This window comes from Gobio gobio (genome assembly GCF_949357685.1).
Source record: "Gobio gobio genome assembly, chromosome: 21".
Taxonomy (NCBI): Eukaryota; Metazoa; Chordata; class Actinopteri; order Cypriniformes; family Gobionidae; genus Gobio; species Gobio gobio.
Genome location: NC_137117.1, coordinates 7,716,543 through 7,740,694, shown reverse-complemented (window position 1 = coordinate 7,740,694; position 24,152 = coordinate 7,716,543). Strand labels below are relative to the sequence as shown.

Below are 24,152 nucleotides of genomic sequence, written 5' to 3'. Positions count from 1 at the left end.
AAAGACTTCGAAAGCAATATTTGGCATGATCCTTGTCTTTTATTCCCGCCGTAGTAAACAGTGTTGGGCACGTTACTTTAAAAAAGTAATTAGTTATAGTTACTAGTTACTTCTTACAAATAGTAACTGAGTTAGTAACTGAGTTACATCATTATAAAAGTAACTAATTACCAGGGAAAGTAACTAATGTGTTACTTTTTTTTTCCTTCAAATGTTCAAATATGTCAAATAACTTGGATGCCCCCAATATTAAATATGTTAAATGAATGAATTGGACACTAAATAGAATAAATTATTATTATAAAACATTGTACATTAATGTACACTATTGTAATGTTGCTGTGAGACAATGTGAGAGACACCTGTCAAATTCAATATATTATTGTAAATATTATCAGTAGACCTACTATAGTGTAGCCTACATATTGTGTAAATATTATCAGTAGACCTACTATAGTGTAAATATTGTGTAAATAGTATCAGTACTTCTTTACTACTCGTCTGGTAGTGGAGCTCACGTTATCACCTGGGTTTTTAGCCACTAATGTTGTGGCTGTGATGACGTGAGGCTTCATTAGATTAGAAATAGAATTACTTTCCACCGACGAGGAGAGACTCTTTCTTCTTGGGCATAAGCTGCACGTTACAATAAACATTCTTACCTTTCACCTCAACGAGGGAAAAGTAGCGTTTATACTTTCAGTTTGCGAAAGCTACCTTTGAAGTCGTTGGACTGCCATCGCTGACTGGGCATATGCGTGTGCGTCATAGGTGTGTGTGTGTGAACTCAACCTATCAACGCGCGCGCGTTGCGCGTTGCAGGTCCGACTGACAGAGAGCCTGTTCGGATGAAAACCGCTTCAATGAGCTCAATTATAGTAACGCCGCATTTTTTTCCCTCAGTAACGCTAACGGCGTTGTAACGGAAGAAACAGTAATTCGTTTGATTACTCGTTACTGAAAAAAGTAATTCCGTTAGTAACGCCGTTTATCTATAACGCCGTTATTCCCAACACTGGTAGTAAAATTGAAAATGTCCTGGAGAAGTACTGGAAAATGGTTGCTGAAAAAGAGTGGGAACCCTGACCCTGATTATGTGCCTGGTTCATTCAGTGAATGTGGTTCAGTCTATTTAATAATAATAATTTGTTACATTTATATAGCGCTTTTCTGGGCACTTTACATGGAGGGGGGGGGGTCTCCTCAAGCGACGGCAGCCATATTGTGCCAGAACGCCCACCAGCTTATTGGTGATGAAGCCAATCGTATATATGGGGATTATTAGGAAGCCATGATGGACAGGGGCCAATGGGCAAATTTGGCCATAATGCCGGGGTTACACCCCTACTCTTTATCGAAGGACTTTAGATTTTTAATGACCACAGAGAGTCTGGACCTCGGTTTAAACGTCTCATCCGAAGGACAGTGCTTGTTACAGTACAGTGTCCCCATCACTATACTGGGGCGTTAGGACCCACACAAACCACAGGGTGAGCGCCCCCTGCTGGCCTCACTAACACCTCTTCCAACCGGGATTTCCCAGTTGGTCTCCCATCCAGGTACTGACCAGGCTCAGCCCTGCTTAGCTTCAGTGGGAAACCAGTCTTGGGCTACAGGGTGAAATGGCTGCTATAGGACTTCCAAAAGCAGTTATTTTATGTTTTTAATCAAATGCAGTCTAATTAAATAGTCAGAAATAGATGAAAACCTGATGGGTCTGATTCATTCATCACACAGGAAATGGGAGGTGAATATGCAGTGAATAAGTATTTCACCACAAAAAATGAAACCTCAAGGCTTGGCTGGGTAGAAAAACCCCATGTCCCCCTGCTGGTAGAGCTCAAAAACAGCAATTTTCTGTAAAAAAATACAACTTGTACATTTTTATATATAGGCTAGAATGAATTACAAACAATTGTGAAGTAAAGTGACAAACTGCAGACCTCTGAAATACACTAGTGTATGTATATATATATACAGGGAGTGCAGAATTATTAAGCACGTTGATTTTCTGATCATATTTTTTTTCCAGGCACATTTGACCAATTCCAAACCACAGTAATCCTAATAACTACTATTGATTTAGTATTTAATAATGTATAAGTGATATATAATTGTTCATGAAGGCTGGAAATGAAAATCACCTTATATTCAGGTGTGCAGAATTATTAGGCATGTTTTCCTTTAGAGATAAATTGAGCCAAAAAAGAGATTTAACTCAGACTGAAAAGTCAAAAAGTATTAAATGCCCATGAGAAGGATGCAATACTAATGCAATACTAGACATTGCAGTTAAGGCGTGACCATTGGACAGTGAAATGCTTGTTGGGTCAGCAGGATCTGACTGGGGCTGTCAAAAGATTAATCGCATCCAAAATAAAAATTTGTGTTTACATAATATATGTGTGTTTACTGTATAATTATGATTTATATATAAAAACACACACAAGCATGTATATATTTAAGACAAATGTATTATATATTTATATATAAGATATTTATATATAATATAAATGTATATACAGTATATACATGCAAATATTTCTGTGTTGAATGTGTTTGTATATAACATACATAATAATTATACAGAGTACATACAAATATAGTATGTAAACACAAACTTTTATTTTGGATGTGATTAATTTCGATTAATCTTTTGACAGCCCTAATATATATATATATATATATATATATATGTAATCTTCTGTAGCGCGGGGTGTAATGTAACTGCACATTAGTATTCATTATTATTGTAATAAAATGTCCTTAATGTAATACATCTCTCAAAACGTAATAAAATCTTTTATTACGTGATAATTTTTTCATTTTGAGAAATGTATTGCATTAAAAACTCACCAAAAATATTTTCTTTATTGTAATAGCTTTTAAAACAACAAATATTAGTATTCCCTTACATATATTTTAAAAATCTAAAGTCAGTCTTAAACGACCTGCGAAATGCAACAGATTTAAATATTCACGCACTGGTATTCCTTTACAGTACATTTAAAAAAGATAAATCCAGTCCTAACCTGCCTACAAAATATATACACAGATGAGCCATAACATTATGACAGGTGAAGTGAATAACACTGGTTATCTCTTCATCACCTGTTAGTGGGCGGGATATATTAGGCAGCAAGTGAACATTTTGTCCTCAAAGTTGATGCGTTAGAAGCAGGAAAAATGGGCAAGCGTAAGGGTCCAAAATAAATGTTTGTTTACATAATATATATGTGTGTGTACTGTGTTTAACTGTATTTATGTATAAATACACACACGTGCATGTAAAATTTGATACATTTATATAGAAAATATTTATATATTAGAAATTTTATACATACAGTATTTACATGCAAATATTTCTTAAATATATACATGAATGTGTTAATTTATGTACATAATAATTATGCACAGTACGCTTTTGATTTTGAAGCCAAACATTTCTTTGCAATAACGTGTGATCGTTCCCAATAACACCAGAGAGATATCATGTAGACAGACTTCTATCATAATTCATCTCTGAAAAAAACACAAGACTGCAACTGTATTTCAACCGGTTGATTCGAACAGTCTGAACGAACCGATTCACGTCAGACGAATCGTAGTTCCCAACACAAGAAGTGACTCGGTTCTCAGGTGCGGTTAATTAGGCTCATTATAGAGAAGAATTGTGAAGCACGCGTATAGGAAGGAAAGATTTATAGCATTTATCGTTGTGGAAGTCATCGTTTTATTAAAACAGCGTTTTAAATACGTGTCAAAGCTGAAATTCGCACGGTTCAGAGGAGATGATGGAGCTGTCTCTATACATGAACACGGGTCCGGTGTGTTCATATGATCAGATGTCTCTGGGCGAGATGCTCCAGATCCAGGACCATCCCGTGAGTGAGGAGCAGGCGTGGGCTCTGTGCTTTCAGCTCTGCTCTTTACTCTCACACCAAACACGGAGGAAAACTCTCGTGTCTCCAGCCGCGGATGGCGTGATGTTCTCCCGCGACGGCAGCGTCTCTCTGCGGCCGATCACCGGTAATGCCGGTAAGAAACCGCAGAGAGGAAGACACTTTTTTTTTCTTTTTTTTTTTTTTTTTTTTCCTCATTTATATTTACAGAAATGTTCTGAGTTCATAGCTGTAACACGTTGTCCATTGCAAACAAAACCGTTACCATGGAAGCCACTTCAGAGGGTCAGAGACTTTGTGCTGCGCTGAGTAACGGATTCACGTTACATGTAATCTGGATTACTTAAAGGCACAATATGTACAAATTTTCGATTAAAATATCCAAAAGCCTCTAGAATTGTTATATATTTTGTTGACTTGTGTACTTGTGTACATACAAGAATGTTTAAATCCAGAGAAATAAGCAATTTTAACCAGGAAACAGACCATGCGTCGCCTATCAATGACATCATACCCATTATGTAATAAATGTTCATATTTTGTAGAAACCATGGAAACACCAAAGACGCTTTAATATATGGTGTTTTATTAGAAAGGCGAGCAACTGTTTGGATACATTCATACACAGAAAACGAATCATTGTTCTCCAGCTCAACACAGTTAGTCTTATTGTTTAAATCTGGTTGATTTACGGCGAGTACCATGTTTTACCAGGCCTAATATCATCTCGCTCACTGCAGTGTGAACAAGTGTTTCACAGTAGCGCAGAGTAGCATTATAACACAACTTTCAACACACTCAAATGTGTGTAATATGATAAAACAGCGCTGCGTTAACACACACACACACACACACACACACACACACACACACACACGAGAGGCGGAAGCGTCGTCTGGTGCAGAATAAAAGCTCTGCGAAATCAAAACGTCCAAGCTACGCTTTTGTTTCGAAATAAGCGACCTCTAGTTGTGAAAAATTACATATTGTGGCTTTAATCGGCAACAGTACAAGTAATTTACAATAGTAGTAAATTCTTAATAATTGTGGTGTTTTATAATATTTAGATTTTTATTTTCAAGCAATTTATTCATTTTTAAATGGTTCATCCAAAAAATTAAATGTGACGCTCTTCTATATGTATATGACTATCCTTTTTCAAACAAGCACAATCATAGTTATATTAAAAAATATCCTGGCTTCAAATATCCATTTACGTTTTTATGATTTAATTAATCCTTAGCTTTTCATCAACTCACAATCCCCCTGTAGTTCTTTCATTAATCCCAGTTTGGAAAAGCCTGGCAATGGATAATGCGTTTCATGTAGTTGTTGGTAAAGAATAGAGCAATATTTTCTTGCTCCAGAGAAATATGCTCCATATGATGCACCATATATCCTAAATGTATATGGTAATCTAAAAGTAATGCAAAACTGTCAACACAATAAAACACTTGTTTAACGTCTCTGTCTGTAGGTAATTCATTTGTGATGGAGACAGAGGAACAGGTAGGCAATGAGTTTGGTGCATAATACAAAAAATATGTAACTCCTGTGTGTGCCGTTGAGTTGTGTCTGTCTCTATAGGCCGTTGAGTTAGTGGGCCGTCTCGTGTACTTGAGTCTGGACTGGGGTCTGGAGACACAGGTGGAGCGTGAATTGAGTGAGACCTTAGAGATCCTGGTGTGTCAGATGACCAGAGTGAACCCCAGCGCCGGTCACTCCGGCCGACCCATCTGCACCATCTCTGATGTTATCCAGGTGCGGACACTGGATACGCTCTCAGTCTGAATGTGTAAAAGCATGAGCCTGATTATCCCGGCTCCTGTGTGTCCACTGTGTTTCTGCTAGGTTTGTAAGGAACGCCTGTACGATCCGAGCCAGGCTGTCAAGCATTACAAGAACGTGTGTTCCAGTCTGTTCTCACACACTGTAGAGCTGTGCCAGTGTCTGCAGATCGTTCAACAGTCCCGGGAGGTGAGGGGATTTGTGAGATGGATCATGAAGTCACGTTTTTACCTGCTGATGGTGTTTTTAGAAGTGACATTTATTTCATTATTCTCACTTTTATATGGAAAACTCTCAGAGTCTGCAGAAACTGTTTGAATCCGAGACCCAACTGGTTGCACGGGTGACCACAAACTGGGTAAGCACTGCATTTGTCCAATCAAACACCCTTTAAAGATGCCAGTTTTTATAATGGGCTCTCAGAAAAAATGATCAATTTTACATTTACTTGTATGGGGGTCCAAAAATCACCCGGGAATACATGACATGTGTACACTGATCAGACATCACATCCTAATATTTTGTTGGCCAAAACAGCCCTGACCCATCGAGGCATGGCCTCCACTAGACCCCTGAAGGTGTGCTGTGGTATCTGGCACCAAGATGTTAGCAGCAGATCCTTTAAGTTCTGTAAGTTGTGAGGTGGGGCCTCCATGGATTGGACTTGTTTGTTCAGCACATCCCACAGATGCTCGATTGGATTGAGATCTGGGGAATTTGAAGGCCAAGTCAACACCTCAAACTCACTCAAATCCTTACGCTTGCCCATTTTTCCTTCTTCTAACACATCAACTTTGAGGACAAAATGTTCACTTGCTGCCTAATATATCCCACCCACTAACAGGTGCCGTGATGAAGAGATCATCAGTGTTATTCACTTCACCTGTCATACATGCATACACACACACATACAGGATTTACATATTATGGCTTTATATTCGATTTGTAACTAAATATTCAGATTTACATTTTTATATTCTCGATTTACATAATAATTTCCTGTTTGGCCTCCCATAATAATAATAATAATAATAATTTATATATTTATGCATGTCTTGTATGATATTACGGTTATACACTCACATAAAGGATTATTAGGAACACACACTAATACTGTGTTTGACCCCTTTCGCCTTCAGAACTGCGTTAATTCTACGTGGCATTGATTCAACAAGGTGCTGAAAGCATTCTTTAGAAATGTTGGCCCATATTGATAGGATAGCATCTTGCAGTTGATGGAGATTTGTGGGATGCACATCCAGGGCACGAAGCTCCCGTTCCACCACATCCCAAAGATGCTCTGTTGGGTTGAGATCTGGTGAATGTGGGGGCCATTTTAGTCCAGTGAACTCATTTTCATGTTCAAGAAACCATTGTGAAATGATTGGAGCTTTGTGACATGGTGCATTATCCTGCTGGAAGTAGCCATCAGAGGATGGGGACATGGTGGTCATAAAGGGATGGACATGGTCAGAAACAATGCTCAGGTAAGCCATGGCATTTAAACGATGCCCAATTGGCACTAAGGGGCCTAAAGTGTGCCAAGAAAACATCCCCCACACCATTACACCACCACCACCAGCCTGCACAGTGGTAACAAGGCATGATGGATCCATGTTCTCATTCTGTTTACGCCAAATTCTGACTCTACCATCTGAATGTCTCAACAGAAATCGAGACTCATCAGACCAGGCAACATTTTTCCAGTCTTTAATTGTCCAATTTTGGTGAGCTCGTGCAAATTGTAGCCTCTTTTTCCTATTTGTAGTGGAGATGAGTGGTACCCGGTGGGGTCTTCTGCTGTTGAAGCCCATCCGCCTCAAGGTTGTGTGTGTTGTGGCTTCACAAATGCTTTGCTGCATACCTCGGTTGTAACGAGTGGTTATTTCCGTCAAAGTTGCTCTTCTATCAGCTTGAATCAGTCGGCCCATTCTCCTCTGACCTCTAGCATCAACAAGGCATTTTTGCCCACAGGACTGCCGCATACTGGATGTTTTTCCCTTTTCACACCATTCTTTGTAAACCCTAGAAATGGTTGTGCGTGAAAATCCCAGTAACTGAGCAGATTGTGAAATACTCAGACCGGCCCGTCTGGCACCAACAACCATGCCACGCTCAAAATTGCTTAAATCACCTTTCTTTCCCATTCTGACATTCAGTTTGGAGTTCAGGAGATTGTCTTGACCAGGACCACACCCCTAAATGCATTGAAGCAACTGCCATGTGATTGGTTGATTAGATAATTGCATTAATGAGAAATTGAACAGGTGTTCCTAATAATCCTTTAGGTGAGTGTATATTAAAGCACTAGACATTTCTTGTCAGCTCCCATGGTAGAAGTTTCAGTGTGTTGTTTCCACACTGCAGATTCCCACATGGAAGGATCTAGTGGATGAGTTGAGCAGAGGTGTGGCGTTGCAGCCGTTAGCGAAGAGAGCGACGTTAACATTAACTAAATGCCCACAGCCTGATGAGACCCCTCCATTCAACCAGCTTCTGCGGGACATCCAGTGCAGACGATACACGCTACGGAAAGTTCAGGTTTGTGTGTTCAAAAACATTTTTGAATGTTTCCATTTTGCCAATATATTCTGTTTCAGTGACTTGAAATTATTTTAGTTGGATGTATGTCTAAATTGTACGACCTTGCCTTCGTAGGATGTGGGAGACGGCCAGCGAAAGCAAGACCCTCACCACACTCTTCTAGAATTCATCCGCTCGCGCCCAAAACTACGACCGGTGAGAAGAATTTGCTAATTTCATATGAGGACATGATGGTGAAGCACACACATCTTCTGTATTGTTTAAAAAAGGTCGCCATTTCTGCTCTTTTTAGAAATATAGAGCTGTTTTACTCGAGAGATCTGCAAAGACAAGCATAACCAATGTTAATCGCATATGTAGAAGGTTTTTTTTTCCATCTCTGTAACATTTAGATATTAAAATCGAATAAAACGAACTAAAAACTATAAAAAGAGCTAGCTAGGTTAGCTGATTACCTTTTAAAAGTCTTTGTATATGGCCATCAGTTCGTACAGCCGTTTACACTTTCCGCAACCAGCTGATGTGATGACCCGTTTTCATATTTGTTCATGCAACGTTTGATATGAAGCCGATTATCATCAAGCCAAATTCTAACAAAATGTAAAAAGGGGCATAATAGGACCCCTTTAAAAGATCTAATGAGTCTCAGGTGTTCCCAGAATGTGTCTCTGAAATTTCAGCTCAAAATACCCCTCAGATCATTTATTATAGCCTGTCAGATTTGCCCTATTTGGGTGTGAGCAAAAACACTGTTTTTGTGTGTGTCCCTTTACATGCAAATGAGCTGCTGCTCCCAGTCTCCTTTCTAGAAGAGGGTGGAGCCTTTATAGCTCGTGCTTTTGGATACTAAGGCTGAACACCACTGCTGACGATTTCTGACGTGTTTGAACCGGAGTCAGACACTGATGGAGAGACTTTTATAATGCAACTGGATGATTCTGAGTGAATTGATGGAAAAATGTGATGCAACTCATCGACTAGCATGTACCGTCTTTGAGAATTAACTTGAAAATCCAGTGTTGAACTGAGCCGTGGTCATGAAATTCAACCACGTTGTCCTCAGTGGCTCAGATGCTGGGAGACTGTCATGTTTGTTGGTACATCCAATAACAGAACATTTATGTTTCTCTGGCTCAGACATTGGTTGCATCTGAAATTACATACTTCCTTACTATATAGTAGGCGAAAAACTGTGAGACAAAGTGTGTCTGAATTCACAGTACTCATAAAAGAGTAGGCAAAAAGTACCAGGATGATGATGATCATCCGGGGAGATTCTGAAGTGTGCATACGATGGACACATCAAAGCTATTATAATGACAACATGGAGAATGTAGTGTGTCCATATTATATTCATACTACACACTCGCATATTATATAGAACATACTTTTTTAGAAGTAGTAATTAATTATTTATTATAAAGAAGTACCTACTCAAGAGAATATAAATTTTCGGACACAGTATATCTCCAGCTATTACAGCGAGGAAACTCCGGGCGGGATCTATGCTAATAGGGCAGATCGTCACCAGTCATGGGCGAGGCTTGCGTAAGAGTAGGGGGAAATCTGGAACCGCTCATTTGGAGCAACTGTTAATGATTTATGGCGATTATTAAAAAGGAGTGGTTGGACTCTTATGGTGTGTTCACACCGGACGCGATTCGCGCGAGTGATTTACATGTTAAGTCAATGCAGAGACGCGAAATGGCATTCTGCGGCGCGATTGAGGCGGCGCGAATTGAGCGGTTTGAACGCGCGAATTGCTCAAGTTGAAAAATCTGAACTTTGGCGGATATTTTGCGCTGCGTTAACCAATCAGGAGCTTGCTCTAGTAGTGACAACAATGAGGAGAAAATCTGTATATTAATATCTGGTTCAGACAATATGATTATCACGGTGATAACATTAAATTACATGAAACACAACACGGTCTCTTTTTGTTAAATGCAAGTTTATGTTTGATCAATAATACAAAGGTATAAGTAAAAGGTATAAGAAGCTGAGCACATGAAATAAAGCAAACAATTCAGTCAAACATTCAAAGTCAGTGCTAGTAGGCTAACGTTACAACTGCAACGTACAGTTATAGCCTAAAAATATAAAGTAATGAAACTTCTCTTTGCCTTCAGTCTAAAAATGATTTGCCAGGGAACAAATTATAGATCCATGAGACCAAAGATCGCCCGTTACATCTACACAAGATGAATTATAGCTCGAGACACCTCAGAGCCAGTGGCAGAGGGCAGAAGGACTGGCCGAGGAAAGGCTGCTCTCGCCAGGGTTAACGAGAGCTGAGCGCCGCTGATCCACTGGAGCTCACAACTCCGAAAACGCCAGATAAAATGTTCAAATAGGCAGTTTTTTTTATATAAATAAACCACAGATTTGAGCTTTAAACAACTACATTATCGACTGAAAAAGTCTTAAAACTATGTTTTGTCACACAGTAACAGTAGATTTTTACAAAAAAGACGTGTAAACACAGCCCATGTCAGCCATTTCTCAATGAGACGAGCCGCTGGCAGAAGCCCCTCCCATGACGCGAATTCGCGCCTGTTGTGAAGTGAATGTCACACGTGATTGAAGCGAGTAAACTCAAAATGTTCAAGTGTCCACCTTCGCGCGATCAGCGTGAATTATTCGCGCGAATCGTGTCCGGTGTGAACGCCACATTACTATTATAATCTCTTAGTTACGGTCAGGACATGGCGTGAACGTTGTTTTGGTTCAGGAGGAACTGTAAAAGGCGGGCGGAGGTATAGAAATGCATATGTTGGACCATCCAACGTTCTCCATTGACTTTGTATTGCGTGAAGCAGGCCTTGTCATTTCTGACTTGTTACAAAAAACAGAACAGTGTCTGATATGTGACAAGGTGTACAGAAAACAAGCTAAACAACCCAGAACCAAAAGCCCAGAATTGTTTATAAGCTGTTGACCCAAAAAACGAGCGTTTAAGGACAAAACGGTGGATACAGGCAATTGAGACGGAGCGCGACACTGAGAACTACACCCACTGGAGGGGAACGAAATCAGTGACAGGAAATATAATATATAAAACTAACATTTGGATATTTGACTTAACAGTGACTAAATGTTTACTGCACACTGTCAGGATCCCAAAATGTACCCATTCTTCCTGATGATGCGTCACGTCTTATTGCCTGTATCCACTTTTTTTGTCCTTAAACGCTCGTTTTTTGGGTCAACAGCTGATAAAAGTTTCTAGGTTTTTGGTTCTGGGTTTTGATTAGCTTTTTTGCTGTACACCTTGTCACATATCAGCTTTTAGACATTGTTCTGTTTTTTTTGTTATAAGTCAGAAATGACAAGGAGGTGCTTCACGCAATACAAAGTCAATGGAGAGCGTTGGATTTTCAGATTATGACGCGTGTCGCTCTGTCTCTTTGTGCAAAATTCATCAATCCACATTTATTCCTAGAGATGGAAAAGTTTGTCGTCATAATGTTTTGTCAACATGAGAACTTGCATCTCCAAAATGGTTTTAGCTTTTTGGCGGATGTCACCAATCCCTTCCCTTCCAACCATCATATAAAGACACTTTTCACCATCTAATCCAATCTAAACAATTGACCTATCGGTAAGCCCCGCCCCCCTTAGTTACTGTTGCTAACTCGGACAAACAAACGGAGTTGTTATATCTTACAATGACAGCTGTCAGTGTGAAAACCTTATCCCAAGATGTTTTTGGACACAGATTGTAGCGTATATCCCGTCCGAATGATGGCCAAACTTAACTGATGGTTTATCAAGTTTATGTAATTTTTCACCCCAAAAAAATCATCGTAAGAGCTGAACAAACAAAGCATAAGAAGTGCGCATTAACATCTCATTCACAAACATCTCTCTCCGTTGCATTACCATTAACACACACAGCAAATTACACAAAAACACTCATACAACTAACAGTAAACAAACATATACACAGAGCTTGTGCCTTTTCAGGGGTGCAGTTAATAACTGGTGAACTTTGTATGATCTACAAAACAACTCCGATAAACTGCGTGCAAGCTCTCCCTTTCACTACCGTAGACTATAATACCCATCAAAATAAGAGTCCTCCTTAGTAGGACAGATAATGTAGACCTTAAAGTCGGCATGAAACGGAAGTTGAGATCGTCTTTTTCTCCTTATTGTGACGTATATCCGAGTGAAACGGCTTCTGAAATTAGAAAAAATGTAGGGCGAGGCTTGATTTCGTCCTTCGGGAATTGATTGGATCGTTGTAAGTTGGGCGTTGCTAACAAAATGGAGGCAGATTTGAAGTTTGCACTCAGTTGTGGAGAAAAACACAATCTATCTCTTAAATAAATGTATTTTCTTTCTAAATCTTTTCTACATAATGTTACTGAGCATATTTCCTCACTTTTCGCTGGTTTATGCTACAGATTGTACTTATTTTAAGCCTTTTATGGCTTTATTTCTGTAAAGCTTTTTTCTCAGCTCTCCCTTATAAGGGGGCGCGCCGTAAGCACATTCACACACTGCATTCCTCAGTGCGAGTCGTCACGATAAGCTGTTCGTCCGACTATATGGAGTAATTTTTACATTAAAAAAAGCTTTTATTTCTCATATATTTCTCTCTTTTTGCCTCAAGTCCTTTTTGAAGAAGGTATTGTGTATACCGAGAAAAATGCACCTAACCACGATCAGTGACATGTTTCTAAGAGGAGGTGCAGAAACGAGACGGGGCGATAACCCCGCCCTCACGCCATAACCCCGCCCTCGCGCCATAACCCCGCCCTCGCGCCATAACCCCGCCCTCACGCCATAACCCCGCCCTCGCGCCATAACCCCGCCCTCGCGCCATAGCACATGACCGGGAGAGAAGAGAGGTCGTTTCGATGGGGGAGGGAAAGTTAACATATTTGATTAAAGATTATAAGGGTAAATGAATTTTTAAAAAATAATGAAGTGAACAGATAAATCAGTTATAGTAAACACTACAATATTAATATAAAAATACAAATTGTAAAATTTGATTTCATGCCGCCTTTAAACATCTAAAATTTAATTAATTTACATGTAACCAGTTTAATATGGAGAGGCACTGAAATGTAGACCTTCGTGTTTTTCACCTAACTTACAGTGTTACATGACGTGAGAACAGTTAATGTTTACGTTAGTTATTTCGGTTTGTATGTCAGCAGGGACTTTAATCGTAACTTAACGAGAGTTTGACAAACAGAAAATCCTCTCAGGATCCCTGGAATCAGTGCTACAGTACCTCAGGCACGACATTTGAGCATTTTTGTAGCATAAACACCATCAAATCGATGAGAGCTTCGGATTTTCCAATGTTTCTCTATGGCGCTGAAACCTAAAGATGTCCGAGTTCCGGTCCCAGCGCAACTGATACTCAACTGCTATTGGCTCATCTGCGTTCGAGGGGAGGGGCTTACCGATAGGTCAATTGGACGTTTACTTTTCCAGCATCTGATTTCTCAGGTCTTGCTTCCCTGTTGATTTCCTCTTCCTCAGGCCTCGGAGCGTAAGATGAGACTGAAGCCCAAAGAGCAGAGCAGTCCACACGAGCTGCTTATGGAGGAGATTCGCTCCGTCAACCACTGGAAACGCCTGGCACACAACACAGAGTCCACCTACCAATGTACAATGGCTTTCGTTCAAGTGTTTTTGTTAGCCCCTGACTGTGTAAGCCACTGACCACTTTGATTCCTTAAGCAGCAGATGGCTCCTCCCTTAATGAAGAGGCCGACGACGCCTCTTTTCTGACGTCATCTCCACACAGTTCAGATGTACGAGTCCTCTCAACAGTCTCATGGCAATTCATAACTATTTTACGCTTTGGTGAATTGGTGGCTAGTTGGTATGAATTCTCATTTGTTCATTTGCATGTGATCTGCTCGTGCACCAGTGATGGGTATGTTTAGGGGTGGGGTTAGACGAGGATCTTTATTGGGGGGGGTTGTATTAATTCATACAAAAATCGCCACCTCATAACACAAATGCAAACTTGCAACAGATATCTTTGCAGTTTTATAGTTGTGTAAAATGTTTTCCCTAACTGTGCAGGAAACTCCCGTTCAAGACACCAGTGTTACAGGTGAGATCTTGATTTGTGCTGCAATGGATGAAACCTGACAAGACTTTGTTACTTTTGACCTCCAAATAAGTAAATTACAACAAAATCATTTATTTAAAAAATTGCTTGGACAGGAAAGCGCCGGACCAGATCTTTTGCTTGCAACAGGGATCTCTTCAAAGTGGTGCGTCACATTATGATCAACACTTCAAATCTTTACTTGGTGCACGTTAAGTTGCATGAGATGAAGACTGTCTTGTCTGTCTTTTTGCACTTTTTACATCAACAAAATCTCTCACGTGTGTGTAATAGTTTTTCCATGTTCTCATTGTAATTCTAATACTGTTGCTGGGGTGTAAAGTGCTGAGAAATCGTACTTAAAGGGATAGTTCACCCAAAAACGAGAATGTGATGTTTTTCTGCTCACCCCTAAGGCATCCAAGATGTAGGTGTCTTCGTTTCTTCAGTAGAACACAAATGAAGATTTTTAACTCCAACCGTTGCTGTGTCACTCATATAATGCTTGTAAACGTGGTCTAATTCTATTAGAGTAAAAAAAAACATGGACAGACAACTTCAAATTAAACCCCGCGGCGACACATTGATGTCTTACGACACGAAACGTTCAGTTTCTGAGAGAAACCCAACGGTATTTATGCAATTAATATCCCCTCATATCAGACGAACGCTTCAGCTCTGCAGACTGCCATCACTTCCTGTGTGTGAGGTCAAAATAGCGGCCGGGTCATAGATATGTACATGTAGATTCCTCATTTGAGCGATCCACGCCATGATCCACGCAGGCACTGATGAGGCATCTATGTATATATCTATGACCCGGCCAGAATTTTGACCTCACTCACAGGAAGTGATGGCGGTCTGCAGAGCTGAAGCGTTCGTCTGATATGAGGGGATATTAATTGCATAAATACCGTTGGGTTTTTCTCAGAAACTGATTGTTTCGTGTCTTAAGACATCAATGTGTCGTCACGAGCCACGGGGTTTAATTTGAAGTTGTCTGTCCATGTTTTTTTTTACTCTAATAGAATTAGACCCCATTGACAAGCATTATATGAGTGACACGGCAACGGTTGGAGTTAAAAATCTTCATTTGTGTTCTACTGAAGAAACGAAGACACCTACATCTTGGATGCCTTAGGGGTAAGCAGAAAAACATCACATTTTCGTTTTTGGGTGAACTATCCCTTTAAGTTTAAGTACAGATAATATGGCAAAACTTTTATTAAATTAAAAGTACCTACCCCAAAAAAGCACTTGAGTGAAAGTAAAAAAAAAAAGTCAATTTTTAATTTTACTTACAAGAACATCTCACTATTTTTGAAAATGGGCTCATTTTCCAGCTCCCCTAGAGTTAAACAGTTGAGTTTTACCGTTTCCGAATCCATTCAGCCGATCTCCGGGTCTGGCGGTAGCACTTTTAGCATAGCTTAGCATAGATCATTGAATCTGATTAGACCGTTAGCATCTCGCTCAAAAATGACCAAAGAGTTTTGATATTTTTCCTGTTTAAAACTTGACTCTTCTGTAGTTACATCGTGTACTAAGACCGACGGAAAATGAATTGTTGTGATTTTCTAGGCCGATATGGCTAGGAACTATACTCTAATTCCTGCGTAATAATCAAGGAGCTTTGTTGTCGTACCATGAGTGCAGCGGCGCAATGATGTTACACAGCGCCTGAAAATAGGCTAACCTCCGTCAACATAACCATCGTGACAACCTGCTTATACTGAGCGTGCTGGGGACTATTTTCAGGCGCTGCGTAATATCATTGCACCTGCTACATAGATTTTCTATTAAGATAAATAAAAATAAATAAAAATGGTATTGAGGAGGGATTTAATTCATTTGACATGTACTTCTAAGTTTACATGAATTTGTAATGGGTAAATGTTTAGTTTTTTTTACCTTTTTAAATGGTACTGAGTAAAAGTACAAGTATTTTGTTTTAACAGTACTACATTACAGATTCTCCCCCAAAAATACTTATGTATAGTAGTAAATTACTATTATTTATTTTTAACCTCTGTACTGAACCTTTCTTGTCCAAGGTGAAGAGCAGTAACAAGGGGTCTGTTCTCACAACGATCGTTGACGTCATGAAAATGCACAGTTCTGAGGAAAAAGGAGATCTGAAGAATATGTCGTGTGAGAGATACCAGGACTGGCGGGTGAGAATTCCTGGATCTAAAAACATTTAATCACGGCACCTGTTAGTGGGCGGGATATATTAGGCAGAAAGTGAACATTTTGTCCTCAAAGTTGATGTGTTAGAAGCAGGAAAAATGGGCAAACGTAAGGATTTGAGCGAGTTTGACAAGGGTCAAATTGTGATGGCTAGACGACTGGGTCAGAGCATCTCCAAAACTGCAGCTCTTGTGGGTTGTTCCCGGTCTGAAGTGGTCAGTGTCTATCAAAAGTGCTCCAAGGAAGGACCAGTGGAGAACCGGCGACAGGGTCATGGGCGGACAAAGCTCATTGATCCATGTGGATGTTACTTTGACACGTCCAACCTACCTAAACATTGTTGAGACCATGTACAGCCTTTCATGGAAACGGTATTCCCTGGAGGCTGTGGCTCTTTCAGCAGATAATGCGCCGCCACAAAGCAGAAATGCTTCAGGAATGGTTTGAGGAGCACAACAACGAGTTTGCGGTGTTCCTCCAAATTCCCCAGATCTCAATCCAATCGAGCATCTGTGGGATGAGCTGAACAAACAAGTCCAATCCATGGAGGCCCCACCTCACAACTTACAGGACTTAAAGGATCCGCTGCTAACATCTTGGTGCCAGATACCACAGCACACCTTCAGGGGTCTAGAGGAGGCCATGCCTCGATGGGTCAGGGCTGTTTTGGCAGCAAAAGGGGAACCAACACATTATTAGGTCATAATGTTATGCCTGATTGGTGTATATTGTGATGTTCTGTAGTCATGGCTGAAATCTTTGGACATAGCGTTGAATACACTGGTGCTTCTGACGTTTGAGCAGCCAGACTGAGATTCATCTGTATAAATCTGATTGGAATCGTATTTATTTATTTTTTGCTGCCCAGACCCACCTGGATAAAATCTGGACATGTAAACGTTTAATTATTTTTTTTTTGTCAGTCTGAATATACATTGCCTAAAAGTCTGTTGTTCTTAGGTTTGTTCATGCTGTGCGATGAGAAGTCTTTATTTCACGTGGCATAATGTCTGCTCTCTGTGTCGGAGGTAAGATTGCTAATTTCTCTGACTCTGCTCGGGATGAAACGTGCCGTCTTGTGACGTGTGTGTGTGTGTGTGTGTGTTCACAGGGTTGTGTGTCCTCGGTGTTGTGTAGAGGTAAGCTGGAGGCTCTGACGTATTGAATGTTCGGATGGCATTGACGTCTCTGGCTGATCATTTGCATGTGATCTCTGTAACAGATGCGTCTGCCCTCCAAGCGCTGCGTGAACCTTCCTCTGAGCTTCTTCAAGCAAATCGTGATGAAAGACGGAGAGCAAAGCCAGAGAAATTTCTGGAATGAACGCTGGTCCTGGAATTCAGCCTGGTGAGTAGACAATATCTGTTTTCACCATAAATAATAATAATACAACTTTTATTTTATATAGCGCCTTTTTAAAGGGTTAGTTCACCCAAAAATGAAAATTCTGTCATTAATGACTCACCCTCATGTCGTTCGACACCCGTCAGACCTCCGTTCATCTTCAGAACACAAATGAAGATATTTTAGTGTAAATCTGATGGCTCTGAAAGGCCTCCATTGGCTCAATGGCACGGTTCACTCTCAAGACCCTTAAAAGGTACTAAAGACGTCGTTACAAAGTCCATCTCACTACAGTGGCTCTACAATAACTTTATGGAGTGACGACAATAGTTTGTGCGCAAAAAAACCCTAAATAACGACTTATATAGTGACGACGATTTCAAAACACGGCCTCATGAAGCTTCGAAGCGTTATGAATCAGTGAGTCGATTCATGATTCGGATCGCGTGTCAAACTGCTGAAATTTGGCGATTCAAACTGCTGAATCGACTCGCTGATTCATAACGCTTCGAAGCTTCATGATGGCGTGTTTTGAAATCGTCATCACTATATAAGTCGTTATTTAGGGTTTTTTTGCGCACAAAAACTATTCTCGTCGATTCATAAAGTTATTGTAGAACCACTGTAGTGAGATGGACTTTGTAACGACGTCTTTAGTACCTTTTAAGGGTCTTGAGAGTGAACCGTGCCAATGGAGGCCTTTCAGAGCCATCAGATTTCAACTAAAATATCTTCATTTGTGTTCTGAAGATGAACGGAGGTCTGACGGGTGTCGAACGACATGAGGGTGAGTAATTAATGACAGAATTTTCATTTTTGGGTGAACTAACCCTTTAAGAACCACTTTTCCTGGTCCAGAGCTGGTGCTTTGGGTGTGGAAAGACAAAGAACTGATTTTAAACTAGGCTCTGGCTCCGCACCAGCACTGCCTTGGTGGAAAAGGGGTAAAAGAGGTTGTGTTTGTCAAAAAGAACATTATGCTTTTTTGTGGAACTGGGAATACAGCAGCAGTTTTCAATGCAACACCCGAACGGCCAGGCACAAAGAGTTAAAACAAGATTTGAATAAGCTTGTAGGAAGGGGATCGAGTGTGCAAGTGATGGCTTTCATATGTGCTCCTTTAGTAAGCAGTCAATTTGAGAACTGAGTGAAAGATGTGGCAGAGAATCTAGGCATGAGTGTTGAAGAGGAAACGGGTGTAGCATGAGTTGGGTTTTAGAACAAAAAAACTAAGGAAATTATTACACGACTGATTTGAAACAGGCAAAGAAACATTATCTTCAAGGAGGTTGTTCATAGTATGAAAGAGGCCTGGGATTGCTTTGATTATCAATACTCAAAATACAAGAATAAGCAGATGTTGTAGACTCTATAATTCCCCCAAGCTTGATAAAATACATTCAAGCCAGACTCCAGAGTCACGCCACTTGCGCTCCATTTTACGACAAGCTTCCTTCTTAGAACGCAGGTTGTCATTTATACCAAGAAAAAGGGACATTACATGACTTCAAGGGAGCAAAAGAGTCCAGATTCGAGGCAAGAGCATAATTCCACTGTGAAATCTTACCTTCAAGAGGAGCTGATGAAAGACCATAAAGAGAGGAAACAACAGAGTCCGCTAAATCTGTTTGTTAATTTTCATAAATGGAAATCAATCGATTTTTATGTAGTTCCAGGTTAAAAAAAGATCCAATATCAACAGAAGACGGCTGAGACCCAAATGAATCAATTGCAATCACCGGGTCTAAAGTATGGCCTTTTGTTGTGTGTTGGGCCACTGATAAACTGTGTAAGATTAAAACAATCCAGTAAAAGTAAGGCAGTGGCTGTTAACACAAAGTGAAAATAGCATATTTTCTTAGCGATATTTATTTACACTAAAAATAGCTGTAGATGAAGTGAAATAGCATACTAAGTTGATCTATTCTATTTACACCATGTCAAAGCAGTTCTTTACAATGTGTAAATAGTAATTACATGCCATTTATAGTTTATTTTGACAGATACACACTATTTGCACATCAGTATGTAAATTATTATATTTATTACAATTATCAAATGGATGCTGCCTTTAATGGAACCATAAAAGCCCTCCCTACACCTAACCCTACCCTATAAATGCTTTTATTATTATTATTATTAAACATTTCGTTAGGCACTTTATTTCCACTTTTAGAACATTTTCTTAATTTTTATTAAAAGTAAATGCCTTTCCGATGTGATTTGTGATGAGAATAGAGATGAGAACAAGCTCTGCAAAAGGTGGATTTGAACCCGGGTCGATCGCATCAAAACCAATGATCTGTAAGCCTTAATGCTGCGTTCACACCAAACGCGAATAAAGCGTCTGGCGCGAGTGATTTCAATGTTAAGTCAATGGAAAGGCGTGTTGACGCGCGTCTGGAGGTCCCGCGGCGCGGAAGGCGTGTTTCGCGCAGCGCGAAGGCTGCGAATCCGCCTCATTCGCGCATCCAGATCGCGCGAATTGAGCGTCTTGCGCGTTACACGCGAATGGTGCTTTTGTGCATTCACGCATTTGAAGCGAATTCGCGTCTGACGCCCGAGTTGAAAAATTTGAACTTTGGCGTCAATTCGCGCCACGTTAACCAATCAGGAGCCTGCTCGCTGCTGTCACGTGGTAAAGTGACGAGAAACACTGCATAATTTAAAAATATAACTATTGTCACAAAATGTAGTTTTAAGACTTTTTCAGGTGAGAATGTAGTTGTTTAAAGCTCAAATCTGTGGTTTATTTATAAAGAGCGCCCATTTAAAAAAATGATCTTGTGTTTTTGGAGTTGTGAGATCCGGCCGCTCAGCGCTCATTAACCCCGGCGAAGGCAGCCTTTCCTCGGCCAGTCCTTCTGGCGTCTGCCGCTGGCTCTGATGTCTCTGTAGTGGTTCGTTTTTATGGATCTAATGGCCGAGCTTTGCTCTCATGAATCTATCATTTGTTGTCTGCCAAATCGTTTTGACTGAGGGCAAAGAGAAGTTTCATAACTTTATATTTTAAGGATATTTAAATATACATGCAGTGAAGATAATGTAGTTGCCTGGACCACATTTGTGTGGCTATTAATGCTTAATATATATTTTTAATGAAAATGAAAAGAGGCAGAGTGGTGTTTTATGACATATTTCTCCTGGAGTGCTTTGAACGCGCGTCAATTTCGCTTCCAGCGCTCGATTTCTATGCGCGTCCAATTCTCTGCGGACGCGCGAATGCATTCAAAATGTTCGCGCGTGAAACTAGACACGATTTTGACGCTCTATCCGTGTTTGGTGTGAACGCAGCATTACGCTTTACTGATTACGCCACTGAAGACGGTGAAGTATGAGGGGTTTTTTTAAGTCTTGTTTGGCCCAAACAGGCATTGTTAGGCGGAGCTAGTGCAAATAGCACTTGCCAACAAGGCATTCTATTTGCACTTGGTGTGAATAGACAAAATAATTCCTTTGTCATCAGTCATTTTTGATCAATGTATATATTAAAATTAAAATCCCACAAAACAAGTTGTCAATGTTTTAAATTCAAGAGAATCCAAGTTAGCAAACTCCGACAAAAAGGCTTAATTTGCCTTTGGTGGTTGATGGACAGTAGCCTTGATGGTTGCATTAGAACAGGGATCTGACTTATTTAAGGTTGGAGTGGGCCGAATTTCGAATTATTCCGCCATGGAAGTCTATGGCAGCCCATAGAACCGTTTGCGGGAAAATGATGATTTGGTACACTGATAGAGGTCATTACCAATAGTAACCACGCCCATTTTGGAGTCTCTAACTCAATCCCTCTAGCGACAAGTTTCGAAACAGCGCCACCTAGTGGAGAATTTCTTTTTTTCAAACGCTTATAACTTTGGGTGCGGTTGACTTATTTTCATGGGACTAACTTTTTTTGTCTCCTGAATCCTTGCCGAGTCCAATGATACCAGACTTGCCAGGTTTCGGCGTATGGTTTGTGCAGCACGGTAATTTAGCGCTTAAAAAAACATTAGCTGATATCTTCGAAACCGCTAGTCCAATCGAGGCGAAACCAGCGCCAGAAAATCGACATAGGTTGATAGTGATATTTCAAAGCCCAAATGTCAAAATATTGATAGTAAGGGGTAGTAAAATCCAATCAAAGTCAGGTGTCAGTAATTTTTTACGTGTTTTTTCATATAAATGTCTAGAACTCCAAAACGAAATGAGATATTTTCACCAAAATTGACACACGCATGTATGGGCTCACTCTGATGACACATACATTTTTTTTTAGGATTGTGCCTCTTGGTGGCGCTATAATAGAACAAAACATGACATTGGCACTATACAACTCAATGTTTTAATGTGGTGTTTCAACGTTTTTGCTTCAAATGTCATTTTTTCATTTGGTCTGCTGCTATCTTCCTTGTTTGCTTCTGTTGCGCTTGGCCCCGTTAATGGCTGCTTGCAGCTTTATTTATTATTATTATTATTATTATTATTATTATGATTTTTAATAAACCTTATTGCACTGCTAGTTACATTAATTAACCAAAGGCAACAAGCTACATATTAATTTGCAAGGAAACTAGAAAAAAAAACACACCGCTCTTTAAAAAATGTTTGTTTTTACAGCAAATTGGCCGATACCGGTTGTCAAAAGCAAATTTATTTGTTGTTTATTTTTTCTATAACATGCCAAATTAGCCTTAATATTAAAATACAAAAAATATGTGTAGGCATTTGATTAGAGGCAACCACTGCATTTGAATCACCATCCAAACAAAGATGCTACACGCATATAGCATGGACAGTTTATGATGGAGGTCTGCAGAGGCTCCCAGTTGCTCTCTTTATTAATATGGCCATTGATATAAAAATACTGGATATTTGATAACAATGTCTCCAATATATTGACTTATGCACAGATTGGTCCTACCTGGGTGTTTTCATCAATTTGTATACCAATTGTATGTGATTGTCTACTACCCTGAGTAATGTTTGTCTCCTCTCCCACAGGATTCCTCTGGTTCTGGTGTCATGCGGGAAGGACTCGACATCTGTTCACACTCGGGCTATGCGGGACTGGTACAGTCAGGACATCTGTGTGAGCTGCCAGACGGATATATTGGAGGCGTGTGACTCCGTTCTGTCCAGCTGTCCCATCAAAGACTCTCAGGAGATTTGACCCTGTCATCCCTCTCTCCCTTTTATGTGTTCCTTTATTTGTATATCAGTGGTGTTTGTGTTCTCGTTGTTGGGTTGGTCACCGTGTGGCACCATGTTGGTTTGAAACGTTCCTGTTTTTCACCATTTTGCAAGTTTTAAGCTTTTACATTGTGAACAAAATTAAATAAATTTTTATATAAATTATTTGTAGCTATGCATGTGGAGCGCAGTGAGGAACGAGCTTCATTGCAGGGTAAAGAAATCTAGCAAAAACCCACAAGGAGGTTTCTCAGTGGTATAAAACAAATGCGAATTAAATTTCATACCTTTTTATTTGTTACCTTTTCTTTGCGTATAAGCGCATGTATAAATTTGGCTGAATCAGAAATCGCCCCGGATACCCTTAAAGGGTTAGTTCACCCAAAAATGAAAATTCTGTCATTAATTACTCACCCTCATGTCGTTCGACACCCGTAAGACCTCCGTTCATCTTCTGAACACAAATGAAGATATTTTAGTTGAAAGCTGATGGCTGAGAAAGGCTTCAGATAGGCATCCATTGGCATTCAGTACATTTACACTCACAAGACCCATAAAAGGCACTAAAAACGTTGTTACAGAGTCCATCTCACCACAGTGACTCTACAATAATTTTACGATGCGACGACAATAGTTTTTGTGCGCAAAAAAAAAATCAAAATAACGCCTTTATCCAACTTGTTATTGTCTTCCGTGTGTGCCTCCACGACGCATGCGCGAGAATATGACACAGATCCGGCGTTCGGGAATCCATGAAATGCACACTTAAGCTCCATTTTGAGAACTACGCCGAGACCTAAAGCACGATCAATGTAGAATTCATCAGCTTAGACACGCGCGTCTTCCTCTGCTTGTAAACAAATCGCTTCTGGGTCATGTGTCCGAACGCCGGATCTGCGTCATATTCTCGCGCATGCGTCGTGGAGGCACACACAGAAGACAAGAACAAGCTGGATAAAGGTGTTATTTAGATTTTTTTTTTGTGCACAAAAACTATTGTCGTCGCATCGTAAAATTATTGTAGAGTCACTGTGGTGAGATGGACTCTGTAACAACGTTTTAAGTGCCTTTTATGGGTCTTGGGAGTATAAATGTACTGAATGCCAATGGAGGCCTATCTGAAGCCTTTC

The 24,152-nt window shown here is 40.1% G+C and overlaps 1 protein-coding gene across 1 annotated transcript; it reads left to right on the top strand.

The window, feature by feature from the left end:
- Window positions 1–3,812: 3,812 nt before the first annotated feature.
- Window positions 3,813–23,002, top strand: LOC307118017 (protein spire homolog 1; the record flags this gene model as incomplete). Its single annotated transcript, XM_079803310.1, has 16 exons — window positions 3,813–4,038; window positions 5,380–5,411; window positions 5,490–5,663; window positions 5,754–5,879; window positions 5,989–6,048; window positions 8,058–8,231; window positions 8,349–8,429; window positions 13,737–13,863; window positions 13,938–14,011; window positions 14,289–14,319; window positions 14,433–14,482; window positions 16,371–16,490; window positions 17,467–17,534; window positions 17,618–17,645; window positions 17,729–17,853; window positions 22,834–23,002. 16 exons carry the CDS (start codon window positions 3,813–3,815, stop codon window positions 23,000–23,002), a joined length of 1,665 nt encoding a protein of 554 aa, XP_079659436.1.
- Between the last annotated feature and the right edge of the window lie 1,150 nt (window positions 23,003–24,152).